Source organism: Exophiala oligosperma, assembly GCF_000835515.1.
Source record: "Exophiala oligosperma strain CBS 72588 unplaced genomic scaffold supercont1.5, whole genome shotgun sequence".
Classification (NCBI taxonomy): Eukaryota; Fungi; Ascomycota; class Eurotiomycetes; order Chaetothyriales; family Herpotrichiellaceae; genus Exophiala; species Exophiala oligosperma.
This window is the reverse complement of record NW_015622822.1, coordinates 1731025-1743211: the sequence shown is the minus strand read 5'-3', so window position 1 is coordinate 1743211 and position 12187 is coordinate 1731025. Positions and strand designations below refer to the sequence as shown.

At 50.8% G+C, this 12187-nt stretch overlaps 5 protein-coding genes across 6 annotated transcripts; 4 read left to right on the top strand and 1 right to left on the bottom strand.

The window, feature by feature from the left end:
- Positions 1-314: 314 nt before the first annotated feature.
- Positions 315-824, top strand: PV06_05958 (uncharacterized protein; the record flags this gene model as incomplete). Its single annotated transcript, XM_016407015.1, has 1 exon — positions 315-824. The coding sequence occupies one exon, from the start codon at positions 315-317 to the stop codon at positions 822-824; it is 510 nt and encodes a 169-aa protein (XP_016262619.1).
- A 1017-nt stretch (positions 825-1841) lies between these two features.
- PV06_05957 (uncharacterized protein) lies at positions 1842-3116 on the top strand (the record flags this gene model as incomplete). The annotated part of the gene is made up of 1 exon (XM_016407014.1): positions 1842-3116. One exon carries the CDS (start codon positions 1842-1844, stop codon positions 3114-3116), a length of 1275 nt encoding a protein of 424 aa, XP_016262618.1.
- A 1361-nt stretch (positions 3117-4477) lies between these two features.
- Positions 4478-6527, top strand: PV06_05956 (uncharacterized protein). The gene is made up of 6 exons (XM_016407013.1): positions 4478-4737; positions 4808-5165; positions 5226-5443; positions 5513-5852; positions 5916-6134; positions 6203-6527. The coding sequence occupies exons 1-6, from the start codon at positions 4573-4575 to the stop codon at positions 6442-6444; spliced, it is 1542 nt and encodes a 513-aa protein (XP_016262617.1). The 5' UTR covers positions 4478-4572; the 3' UTR covers positions 6445-6527.
- A 105-nt stretch (positions 6528-6632) lies between these two features.
- On the bottom strand, positions 6633-9777 carry PV06_05955. Of its 2 annotated transcripts, XM_016407011.1 has the most exons (3): positions 9642-9777; positions 9498-9590; positions 6633-9448 (listed from the first exon to the last, which is right to left on the bottom strand). In XM_016407011.1, exons 1-3 carry the CDS (start codon positions 9692-9694, stop codon positions 7396-7398), a joined length of 2199 nt encoding a protein of 732 aa, XP_016262615.1. In that variant the 5' UTR covers positions 9695-9777; the 3' UTR covers positions 6633-7395. The 2 variants fall into 2 exon arrangements, with proteins under 2 accessions (XP_016262615.1, XP_016262616.1); XM_016407012.1 differs by lacking the exon at positions 9642-9777 and having other exon boundaries at positions 9498-9640.
- A 352-nt stretch (positions 9778-10129) lies between these two features.
- Positions 10130-11689, top strand: PV06_05954 (uncharacterized protein). The gene has a single exon (XM_016407010.1). It carries the CDS (start codon positions 10207-10209, stop codon positions 11245-11247), a length of 1041 nt encoding a protein of 346 aa, XP_016262614.1. The 5' UTR covers positions 10130-10206; the 3' UTR covers positions 11248-11689.
- The last annotated feature ends 498 nt before the right edge of the window (positions 11690-12187 follow it).

Below are 12187 nucleotides of genomic sequence, written 5' to 3'. Positions count from 1 at the left end.
AGGTGAGTGTGCTTCGTCTTACCGTCCTTTGTCAAATCGTGTCGAGGGTGCCTTCTGTTACGTCATGCCATCTACGAAGTACTCTCTCTATATACTGCAAAGTACATATGCAAAAGGTTGAAGGAATCGATATTGACCGATGATCATGCGATAGCGACGTTTTACTACGACACTCACGACGACATCAACGAAGAGATGATTTTGCGACGACTGGCAGGCGTGATCGCGGCCAAGATGCCGTTGCGGGCCACGACGATCATCGCGCACCAGATGCATACACCACATCCCAAGTTGAAGGTTTCGCGACACCGGCCATGGGCCATGATTTCGTCGACAGCGCCAATGGCCAACAGGCCTGGCTCGGCAATGATCTCACACTTCAGCAAGGAAGTTTCAATGAGATGTCCCCCACGAATGCATTCGCCGTCGACCCATCCTTGATGAATCCTCCCTCCAATGACTCCGTCGCCTACCAAAATTCCCCCTCGCAGGGCCATGGTTCCGATGGTGGCGTCCCGTTCGTATATGGCTACGACTCCGACACATTCTGGAATGCACCGCCTTATTATCAAACAAATCAGCTAGATAACGCCGAAGTCAACGCAAGCTCCGAGAGTCATGCGCTCCACAATGAGGGCGTCTACAGCGTTCACTCTCGACATCCGAGTCTGACCGAGACAAACGTTGTTCGGACAAGCTGGGACAACATTGACCCAGAATTGATGTCAGGCTGGCAAGGGGTAGGTGGAAGTGATCATGCTCCAGTGAACGACGATCCACTACGATCCCCTGGACAGTACAGTCATTGGCCAGTCAACAAGTGATCCGAGTTCGTCGTTGCTCTATGCACCTACACCGCGCACGTGGCTGTACCAACGAAGATCGAGACTGAGGCACATCTCGTTGCGAATGCAATGAACGCAGGCGACTCGGCAAAATTTCAATGCTCGAATTAGGACAGGATGGGGAAATGGGTCTTCGAGCCTGGTTCAATGGTATGAGGCTGGAGTCTCCAGATCGTCCACGTGGTTACTATCTCATGAATACATTAAGCCTTCAACAGTCGATCTTGGTCTAGACGAGACGGTAGGTTCCTTCCAATCTCCAATTCCGCAAACCAAAACTAGACTGACTCTCCTGGATAAACGCAGTCAAGGAGATGGACATCTTCGCATGTACGCCTCATATGTTGCGAAACGTCGAGAACTCTGTTCGATGGTGAACCGAGATGGTCGCTGACCAGAGTCCTGAGAGTCAGAGACCTTCTCTGCCATTCCCTGAGGGACACGGTGTTCGGCATCGCGCCATTGCCGTGTCTGAAGAGGCTCGTCCTCTACGTTTCGCAATCATTAGCGCCGGAACACGTGCAACAACGTCAAAATGTAACTCCTTCCAACCTTGGCAAAGAGGATTTTGTTCCCATTTCAGCCTCGAGCAGGTCAGATCAACAGCCAAGCGAAATGAGCAAGCTTAGGGCCCGAGTCAAGCATATTGTGAGAAGCTTTTGTTGAAAGAAAAGGAAGAGTGGAACAATTAAGGCAGCCTGGTGGCCTCAGCCATTCCGAGTTTCGCTATTCATTGCCGAGTCACTTCGCCCATTACGGATCGAGGCTTCAAAGTAGGCCTCACATTTATCTTGCAGCATCCCACGAGCAATCGCGGGTTCCGCTATAGTTGCCCCAATGAAGATTGCATTTACATTTGCCAAGGACCTCAGCCTCAATTGACGACACTGGCATGGCTAGCATCCTGGCTCAAAGTGTCATTGATGACCGGGCAGTCAGGCAGCCTCAAAAGAAACATCTCGTAATCATGGACGGAAATACTATAAAAGAGGGCACATGGACTATCCCAACAGTCTTACAACTCTGCGAAAGAGGTGCGCATTTCCCGGTTCCATATTTAAGATAGTTTCGATTCTTGCCATCATGTCGGCCCCTCAAGTCTTGCTGCTCGTTTTAACCTCGCTTTCATGGGCATTTGTTGGGTCCATGCACATTTCACGACGACGAGACAACTCTTCTGTCTCGCCATTCGACAGTTATTCGCCGGCTTTTGACAAAATCCTCGGGTCAAATCCTCAACTTTTGGTTGTTTTCAATGAAAGCAAACGACTGTTCTATGAAGGCGGCATATACCACCCTCCGACCGACTCTTATTTCGTAAACAGTGATCGCCTCAATGTATCTGGCAGCAGTGATGCTGAACAGGTTCTTGTTCGCGTTGCCAATGTGCACACAAAACCATCGTGGGAGATCCTCAATTTGACATCTATTTCCAATCCGATCTCTGGCGTGCGGTACAAAGAACAAGAGAAAGGCTCGACTGATTCGGATCGGCTTGCAATGGTGGCATGGGGCAATACAAAGAATAATCCGCCAGGAGGATTGTTTTCGATCAGTCCTTATCCGCCATACAAAGTGACACCACTCACCACTTCTCTCGGGGTGTATCACTACAACGCTCCTGACGATGTGACCGTGCTCCCCGACGGCACAATGTACTTCACAGATCCAACATACGGATCCGACGAAGGTCTGCGTCCGGATCCTCTTCTGCCGAACCAGATCTATCGGTACGACCCGGTATCCAACACAACACGCGTCGCTGCGGATGGTTTTGGTAGACCCAACGGTATCACTCACTCACCGGATGGAACGGTCCTTTATGTCGGAGATACAGGTGCTCGTGTCAGTAGTGGCGAGACAGATTACCAGGGCCCCAGGACGACTTATGGACTCAACGTCAAGAACGTGCCCTCTGGGGCCGGTGGATCTGCCGGTCCATTCGTCACGGATCGGAGAGTCTTTGCGATGCCCTATGACCTTGGCGCGAACGATGGTATCAAGACTGATATGGCGGGCAATCTGTGGGGATTGAGCCTCACGGGAGTGTATGTTTGGAACCCAAGCGGCGACTTGATCGGACACATCGCCGTCCCCACGGATGATGGCGGAAACATGGGCTTTGGTAGACCCGGCGAGCTTTTCATTCATGGTGGAAATGTGCTGTATAGGATGCTGATGGATGAGAGTGTGGTTGGGACAGGAGTTTGGTTTGATTCCGACCCTGGTGCACCCTCGGGGATTTCAAAGCGATGGACGAGTCACTACTAGTAATAACCAGAGATAGCACTTGAGGATGTTGTTATTTGCATAATGAGCCAAATCGCCCTGATCCCATCGCGACTTCCTCGGATGGCTTGGTGCATCTCCTCCTTCTCCCATTCACAAGAGACGATCAAAACGAGAAGTTCTGAAGCCGTGATGTGAACTTGTCTTGGGTAAAACTTATGAGCATTTCGGGGTAGTTAATAAGCACTGCCGCCCCTGGAGATTTCGGAGGTCCCTAAGCGGTGGTCACCTTTACCTACCTGACTACCTCAGTACCACCTACCTTACATGTACAGTATGCGGTGAATCAGCATTATCATGTCGCCCCAAGTATTTTGTCAGGCACTAAGCACTCATCGAGTACATTTCTTGTACCTAGGCAGGTATGCGAGTGTCTACTCAAGTAGACGTCTTAGCGCTGCCATCAGCACTGCTTGCGCCTGCACTTGTGCTCGTATTTCATCCTCGTGGAGCCTAGACGACCCTTGTACAGAGGCCCGCGAATTATGGTATAGGATCCTGATATATGCGCACGAAAAGACAGTCTCCATTCACGGTCGAAGGGAATCATTGTCGAAATTCGCTTTCACGGTAAATGTGAACGGAGCTCTGATTGTTAGCTAACTGACACTCTTCAAATACCGATATCAGACGACGTTGCATCTGTCTTCAAGCCACTGAACTACGAGACCCCCACGGGCCACTTTCCTTTCTCCATCAACCACGGGGCGGATGATAAAGCAGGATCACATCGTCCTTTTCCCCGAACAGGAACAGCTCTCACATGTTGCCACATGTCGCAACACCGCTTCCTTGGCTGATGATATGCCGGACGGCAATTGACCGCCGCTTCACTGGCCGATGACCCCGACCACTCTCGATCGACAAGAAGTGACAAGAATGACAAGACCACGGGGGCAGAACATCTGGTGGAGGCTTGGCTGCGTTGCTGGATCGTCTCGGTTACACCTCGACTGCCACCAGCACGACCTATACGGTCCTCGTACGGGAAAAATGCGTCCCTCTTTTCCACCCGTCCATTGTCACAATGCATTCTCCGCTCCAGAGCACACCGACCCTAAGCCTCCCTGGCTCGGGTGAGTTGATCAAGCAGGGGTGCTTTGCTACGGCAGCACCTTTGCCCCAGCCTTGAAATGGCCTGACGTCTTCCATTTCAATGCAGGTAAGCGATGATGATCACCCCTCAACTATCACTATCTGTCGCGTATGAAAAGAGCTGATGTGCCCAACTTTTTGATTTGATTGTCGATCAACCACGTTGTGCCCTACTTGAGAAAGGAGTTGCGGAACCCTTCGCACTCTTCACCTGTGTAAGGGAGCTTTGTAATAGCAGTGCCGCAGACCTGAAGTATATTTCGTGCTTTCAGAGGCTCATTGTCAAAGTGGAAAAACTGCTCTAACCCCTCTACACTACTGAGAACACCGATCAGTTGGAACGATGGCAGCCCCAGAGGGTAAGAAGTCTACTGTCGACGAGGCAGATCATCCTTCGGACCGATCTCCCTCAACAGACGAGAAGCTCTTTGAGAATGGTGCTCCGATTGCGGTCGTCGACATCCCAGATCCCGACGAGGGGTTGAGTGAGGAAGAGCGAAAGAAGATTGTATGGCTTGACTTGAATATCCCTCTTGTCTGGTAACCCAACATCACTAATCTCAACGCTCTCTATTCAGGACCGCAAGTTGTTGTGGAAATTAGATCTACAACTCCTCCCCTGGCTTACACTCCTGTACCTCATTTCATTCCTTGACAGAACGAACATTGGTAATGCGAAGATCGATGGCCTGCAAGAAGACCTGAACATGACCAACAACGAATACAACGACACCTTGACAATCTTCTTCATATCTTATTCCGTCTTTGAGCCATTGACTCAGATTATGTTGAAGCGTTTCAAGCCTTCGATCTTCCTCCCGATCATCATGTTGCTATGGGGTATTTGTATGACCTGTATGGGTCTGGTACACAACTTCTCCGGCCTCATGGCCGCCCGTTGGTTCCTTGGTCTGACGGAGGCTGGTCTATTTCCTGGTAACTATATATATATACCTATTGGTCCTGTCCTTCGGTACACTTTCTGAAAAGTAACAGGTGTCAACTATTACCTGAGCTGCTGGTATAGGCGGTTTGAGTTTGGTATTCGAGCCGCGATATTCTTCAGTGCTGCAGCTCTCGCCGGCTCATTTGGTGGTTTGTTAGCTGCGGCTATCGTTAATATGGATGGAGTGGGTGGCAAGCCAGGTTGGGCATGGATCTTCATCCTTGAAGGTCTCTTCACTGTCATCATTTCACTGCTCAGCTTCTATATGGTAAGTCATCCCACTTCAACGTCTGGGTAAGGACAACAAAAGATCTCTTGTGATCTAATACTATCAAAGGTCCATGATTTCCCTGATGACGCTAAATTCCTTTCCGAGGACGACCGCCGCCGGGTTATCCGTCGATTGAAGCTTGATAAACAGTCCAGTGCCGAGCATGAGGAGTTTAAGCTCGATTACTTGTGGGCTTCTTTAAAAGACTGGAAGACATGGACCGGAATGATAGTATACATGGGGTGCGATGGTTCTCTCTATTCCTTTAGCCTTTTCCTCCCTACAATTATCTCACAAATGGGCTATAAAAACGTCCATGCTCAACTTTTGAGTGTTCCGCCCTATGCTGTCGCAGCGGCGGCGACGATTTTCATCGGTTTTGTGGCCGACAGGACAGGGAAACGAGGTGAGTTGAGCCGCTAGGATTTTGCTGTTGCGAACAACTTTTCTTCCCAGCTGACGCACGCAGGTTATTGTAATATCGGGATCGCTGTATTCGGTATCATTGGATTTGCGATGCTCCTCGGCTCCGGGCAGCCACATGTTCAATACGCAGGCACTTTCCTGGGCGCCATGGGCATCTATCCCTGCATAGCAAACACGATCACTTGGACGGCAAACAATGTCGAAGGAGTGTACAAACGTGGCATCACTCTTGGTTTCGTGATTGGATGGGGAAACCTGAATGGTTAGTTATGCCGTTATTGTGTTGGTTCGAGTTCCCAGTGACCACAACTAACACGTTCGGACTACCAGGTATCGTCTCTTCCAACATCTACCGAGCCGAGGATAAGCCACGTTTCAAGCCCGGCCATGGAGTGGTTCTCGGATACGAAGCGGTATTCCTCTTCGGAGGAAGCATCCTCCAACACATCTTACTTCGTAGGGAGAACGCCAAACGTCGTGCAGGAAAGCGTGACCACTGGATCGAAGGCAAGACCGAGGCTGAGATTGAGAAACTCGGAGACATGAGGCCTGACTTTATGTATACTCTATGATCTACGCAGACAAGGGAACAAAACGAAGAGCCAATACTTTGCGCTGTCAATCGGGAACTGTGGTACAGCCGCTGTACGGAGGCCTTTCTGGATAACATGTCCCATTTCTGTTCTCTGGGGATGAGCTGGGGGTTCAGTGTAGCATGTATACCCACAGCTGCACGAGGATTCAATGGAGATCGATCACCCCAAGTACTATTCCCCTGTGATGTTGTGCTCGAAACTTGGAACACAGTATCTTTTTTTTGGCTATTTTGTTTCCTTCGTACGGTAAATCAGTATGACCTTGATTCTCCTCTGTGTAGGACTCTTCGCATAAAGAAACATCGACAATCCCAGCTGGTCATGTTAAGCGAGGGCATTGATTCATTGACACTCTCAGAGGTACATGTATGTGCGTATATGCCAGTGCCAGGGGGGATTAAATCACCATTGTTCCAAAGGTACCCAAAGTACTCGGAGTCAAACCTCGATTCGCAGGCCGATATTGCTTTGTTACAACCAAAAAACCGATCGACACAACACGGTCGATGACTAGAAAATAAAAAAAAGGAAAACCAAAATTCGCCAATCCTGAGAACCAAATTGACACGGTCAAGTTCGTGATTTCGTCTCGAGTGCAGCACAGCACGGCACAGCTCAGCACGGCGCATATGGAGTAAGGTATCCAACGTGTCCACTTGCCCAACCCGTCCAGATTTGTAGGAGTACTTCGACTTCCCACAAACACGCTTTCGACCGAGAGAGAAGACTCTCTTTTCCGACAAAACAAAGGGGGCCCGCGTCCTTCCTTACCCCCGATACTCGTAGAGTCTCGAGTCTCTGGTCCTAGGGAGCTTCTGTTGTACAGATGAGCCTCGGCGGTCGTTGGTTTATATCCAACCCAAGAGAAAAAAAGACACACATACACACAAAACTTCATCATCATCATCATCGTCGTCGTCATCATCGTCAAGCACCCCTTTCCAAAAATGAAGCCAAAGTCTCCAATTGTGAATTGAAACGACGAACCCGTTCCAATGTCCCACCGCGATCGGAAGCGGAACTGATTTGATTCACGACGCTGCGCAGCATGAATTCCGTGCCAGCAGTACGTCCGTCATCTGACCCGTGGGGGCTTTCCCGGCTCAATTCGAGCTCCGCTCTCCTGGCGGCCTCACTGAGGCGCCATTTTCGTCGGGCGTCGGCTTCGCTCTCCCAATTCCTTTTCCTGACGGCGTCACACCTCAACGCGATCCTTTCTCTCTGCTTGCGGATCTCGAGCCATTCGGCCTGCAACGAGGCCTTGGTTCGCTTACTCTTCCTCACCCGCGCCTCCAACGAGATCCTGTTCTCGAGCGCTTCGGACATGTCGAACAGTTCGTCGTCCAGGTCACGGCCGAACGCTTCCAGGGCGCTTCGTTTGGTCTTTGATGTGGTGCGTCGACGGTTGCGGTCATCGTTGCTGTTATTAAGGTTGGATGTGAGGCGTTCGATCATGTTTTCAACCGTTTCACGACATATCTGAGCCAAGACGTCGACGGCATTGACTTGGCTTCGATCGGGACCCATCGTCAATGCGCTTCCAACGGCGCCCTCCTTTTGGCCGGATTCGTCGTCTGTCTCTTCCTCCTCACCACCTTCCTCCTCCTCCGCGATAGTAGGTAGTTTTGAAGTATTGGTCAATCTATGCGTTAGTATGGGGAAGGTAGCTTTGGTCTTCTTTTGTTGTTGTTGCCGTGGTTGATGTCGCTCCTGAGTACGACCACTCTGCCTCTTCTCCTTTCTGGGACCACGCTTGGGGGGCGCTGGTGTTTCGGGCTCGACTGAACTTTCTGGTGCGTATGTATTGTCCTCTTCCTCTTCAGCGGCTTCTTGGTGTGCAAGATTACGGCGAGGAGAAGCTGGACTTTCATCTACTGGTGTTGGTGCCTCGCGACGGGCTGTGCTACCATTCTTGTCAGGCTGTGCAAATAGTGCCGGCGTCGATGGTGGTATCGAGACTCTAGCTTGTGGTGACGTATCGTGTGTCAAGCTTTGCTCCGTCTGATTGAGGCGGTTGTGTTTGGTGGTCGAAGACCTCCTCTTGCGGACCAGATTGACAGATTTTCGTTTCCGTCGAGATTTCTTCGCTGGAGCGTTGTCGTACCTTGATGTATTTTGTGCTGCATCTGCCGTATCTTGAGATGGTGGTATGTCATGGTCGGCATTCGAAACATCGGCATCATCAAGCTCGATATCAGAGCCTGCCAGCTGCTGATGGCTAACGTTGTCTTCTTCATCTGCTGCTGGCCCAGAGCTGTGACTTAGGCCTGTCGCAGAACCTATTGGAGATCTCGACACGCCGAGCTGTTCTGTATCTACTCCCTTTGTGTGCTCAGTTCTGGGGCCAGCTTCGAGCAGAGAGCTGTCTCTGCCAGTCTCCTCAAACACACCGGCCGAGGGGGTTCCCTTCTCTTCCAGTAATATGGACGATCTCGTCCTTCTGCGGGATGTCCTTCTCGAAGCATTTGAATCACTGATCTTTGCAGGCACTGAGTTGTCCGGTGCATCGTTCTCTTTTTCAGCATCATCTTGCGGAACAAACAATGGAGATTCCACTCGTAGTCTCGGGGTGACCACTTCACGGCGCACAGTCTCTGGAGGCTCATGCGCCTCCCTGTCTTCGGCAATCGGAAATATACTATTGCGAGCTTGTCTCCGCGTAGAAGAGCGTGTAGATCTAACATCAGGGGTTCTTGTTGATTGAGCTGGCGTTTCTGTGGCTTGTGATATTCGCCTCCGTTTGCTCGAGTATTCACTGCTTGCGCTTACAACGCCGCGCTGCCTTTGAGTCTCACTGGGCGTTTGTGTAGAAGCCGGTGCTGTTGACGGTTCACGGCTCCTCCTTGAATTCTCTGCAGGAGTGACTGAGGGCTGTCTCGAGGAGGATCGTCTCGACTGAGGAGTCTTTGTGGTTGACCGGCGCGAACGAGCTGAACTAGGAAAGGAGATTCCAAAGTCTACATTGTCGATTTTCCGAGACCTAGGCGTCGTCAGTATCTCCTCTGGACACATGCTAGCAGAGTACGTACGCAGCCCCTCTTTGTCGCATCTGTTGTCGCTCCTGTCTGTTATTACTAAACCCAAAATCAAGGCCAAATTCAGCCTTTGCGACATTCCGAGCCCTGCCCTCGGTCAGCAATAGAACAGTGTGCTGTTAAGCCGGGAAAACTAACCCGGCGCCGCGCTGGCGCATGAGCGCGCGATCCTGCCTTGTGGTGGAACTCATTTTTACGCAAAAACACCATAATTCTGCGACGTAGTGATGGCGTTTCCTGTTGTTTGGTGTTTTGTATAGTTACGGAGTACTGGGTGGGCGTGATAGTGGTTGTGGTGTTAAGGTAGACGCGTGATTTTGCGGAATGCATCCGGAGACGCGACGGGCGACCGTAGTCGGGCCGTTACTGTATTTACAGGTACTGCTTTAGGCCCAAGCTCGGGTCTGCAATACAATAGGTACTTGGCTTAGGGGACCTTAGGCAGACTCGCAATGGGGACTCGCCCCGGGGCGTTTACAGGGCGGCATCATCCTGGTACCAAAATAGGGACTCATTTCACGGCGCTTTGACTCATCTTGGCGTCCAGCTGCGGAGAAACGTCCGTACTCCGTCCGTGGGTGCAGCTAATCTGCAGAAGAAAGTCTCAAGCAGCGCGCGCGATTGATTAAAAGTCCATCTTGGGCAGCATGACCAAATCCGAACCATATTGCTAATATAGAGTCGACCGACGACTAATGGTGAGATGGGTTGGTTCTGGGGTCGATCCAACAGCCAAGATGATCCCGCGAAATCGCTGGACAAAGACCTGAAGCAATTCCTCGACGAGCAGCAGCCGAGGCCATATGCCCCTGCCGAAGTCCTAAAAGCTCCTGAGGCGCCAGCTACGAAGCCCGTGGAACAGACCCTTCCAGACACAAACAAGTCCTTTGAAGAGAGGGCCCTTCCGGCAGAATCACTGTTCCAAGATGGCCGCTACAAAGACATATGGAAGACATACGTTCCTCAAAACGAGATGGCGGTAGCAACGAGCACGCCAGTCGAACGAGTCCTCGCGGCAAGGAAAGATAGGAGACAAACAATCCATAAAGCGGCGTTGGAGAATTGTGCCTTCGAGGAAGAGATGCAACAGGAATGCTTCAAGACGGGCGACCTGTCCAAAAGGCTCAAGGGGAGGATAACCATGTGTCACCAGGAGACAAAGGCCTTCAACCGTTGCTACGCGCTTCAGGCCAAGTTTCTGCAAGCACTTGGTTATATGACCAGCGCGACTAGTTCGGATGAGGACGAAGAGAAGATTCAAATGCACGCAGACAAGCTATACCATCGCATGATGGATTACGAGGCTGAAGTGGATGATGCAAAGCGCAATAACAGGCCAATTCCACCTTTGTCGTCATTATTCAATCCGAAAAGGCCAGCTCCAACACTAGAGCAGATGGCCCTCCCAAAGCCAATGGAGGAGAAGCTCAAAAAGCCACTAAGTGACTACCCGCCACATGAACGAGAGTTGGTGGCTCGGGCGGCTCTGCAAGAAGCAAAGCTGACGGATCTCTATGCCGAAGATCTTTTCAGTTATACCGTGACTATGAATGAGGACCGGAAAGCGCGACAAGCGTGGCTATCAAGGACCTTCGGCGAGGCTATTGGAAAGTTCTTGATCCCGGACCCTCCAAAAGACCCTTCTATCAAGTCTTGGAGTATAGACCAACTGGAAAGAGACATCTGGCAAGAGGAGAAGAAGAAGAACGATGCACTACAAGCAGACAAAAAGACGTCAAGTTGATACAAAAGGACATTATGCCCTCGTTCAGCCTTTGGTTACAAGCCGCATTATCCTGCAGAGTCAACTTACTCCACGCCCCAGACCCCTTTGAGATATATCCGACACAATTCAGCTGATACTGGGGTCGGCGGTGCGAACCGACTTGTATTGGTTTTCGAAATAGAGGTCCAGCAACACAATGATGTTGTTGTTGAGACAAGATGAGCTCTGACCTCGCTCGAAAGCCGTGCGCAAAAATGGATGGCGCGCTGCGAGAACTGCCTTGCATGCCTTTGGTGGTGCTGATCGCAGCACACGCTATTTCCCTACGGGAGCCAAGTTATATTCAAACATGGCTATGACCCTACAGTACAACGAAGCTTGTCCACGCTCAGCCTTCGTATGTTCCGGGAAGTGTTTTTTGGAGGGACGGTCGCAGAAGTGACGGAAGAAAGTCAGCCAGCCAGACATTGTAGAAAAGGCACTGCTTATAGCAGTCATCTTCTCTAGGAGGTACGCAGAAGCATACCTCATGTAATGAATATTGTATTCGCTTGATTACGAGTCATCTTCTGGCCTTTGAATATTGCTTCTGGGCTCATTCTATCGACCGAAATGAGTCCCAGGTAAGTATAGATAATACCTATGAAAGTCAAGCTCAGTCGGACTCGATACCTCCGTATTTTCGCCGCATTGTTCCAAGCATAGAGCCCCCGAACTTCTAAGTATCCTTAATGACCATCCCGAATACCCCGAAGAGCCCAAGTGTTGTCACCTACCTGAACAGTGATAGCGTGCGGCGAGGTGCCGTTTTCTCTTCCGTGGCTTGCGACGCCTAGTGCGTCTATCAGTGCAAGTGACTCGGTGCAGATTCTGGGGCTTTCGGCCTGCTTTAGCCTGGAAACCCAACACGGCTTTTCCATCTTCACCTTCCACATATGTCGAGTAATTCCGTGTGAGT

Excerpts from the sequence above, each read along its gene's own strand:
- PV06_05956 (XM_016407013.1), top strand. The coding sequence starts at position 4,573 with ATGGCAGCCCCAGAGGGTAAGAAGTCTACTGTCGACGAGGCAGATCAT. Across the intron at positions 5,444-5,512 it reads CACTGCTCAGCTTCTATATG|GTCCATGATTTCCCTGATGA; the intron begins GTAAGTCATCCC and ends ATACTATCAAAG. Across the intron at positions 5,853-5,915 it reads CGACAGGACAGGGAAACGAG|GTTATTGTAATATCGGGATC; the intron begins GTGAGTTGAGCC and ends TGACGCACGCAG.
- PV06_05955 (XM_016407011.1), bottom strand. The coding sequence starts at position 9,694 with ATGAGTTCCACCACAAGGCAGGATCGCGCGCTCATGCGCCAGCGCGGC. Across the intron at positions 9,591-9,641 it reads ATGCGCCAGCGCGGCGCCGG|GGCTCGGAATGTCGCAAAGG; the intron begins GTTAGTTTTCCC and ends GACCGAGGGCAG. Across the intron at positions 9,449-9,497 it reads ATGCGACAAAGAGGGGCTGC|GTCTCGGAAAATCGACAATG; the intron begins GTACGTACTCTG and ends GACGACGCCTAG.
- PV06_05954 (XM_016407010.1), top strand. The coding sequence starts at position 10,207 with ATGGGTTGGTTCTGGGGTCGATCCAACAGCCAAGATGATCCCGCGAAA.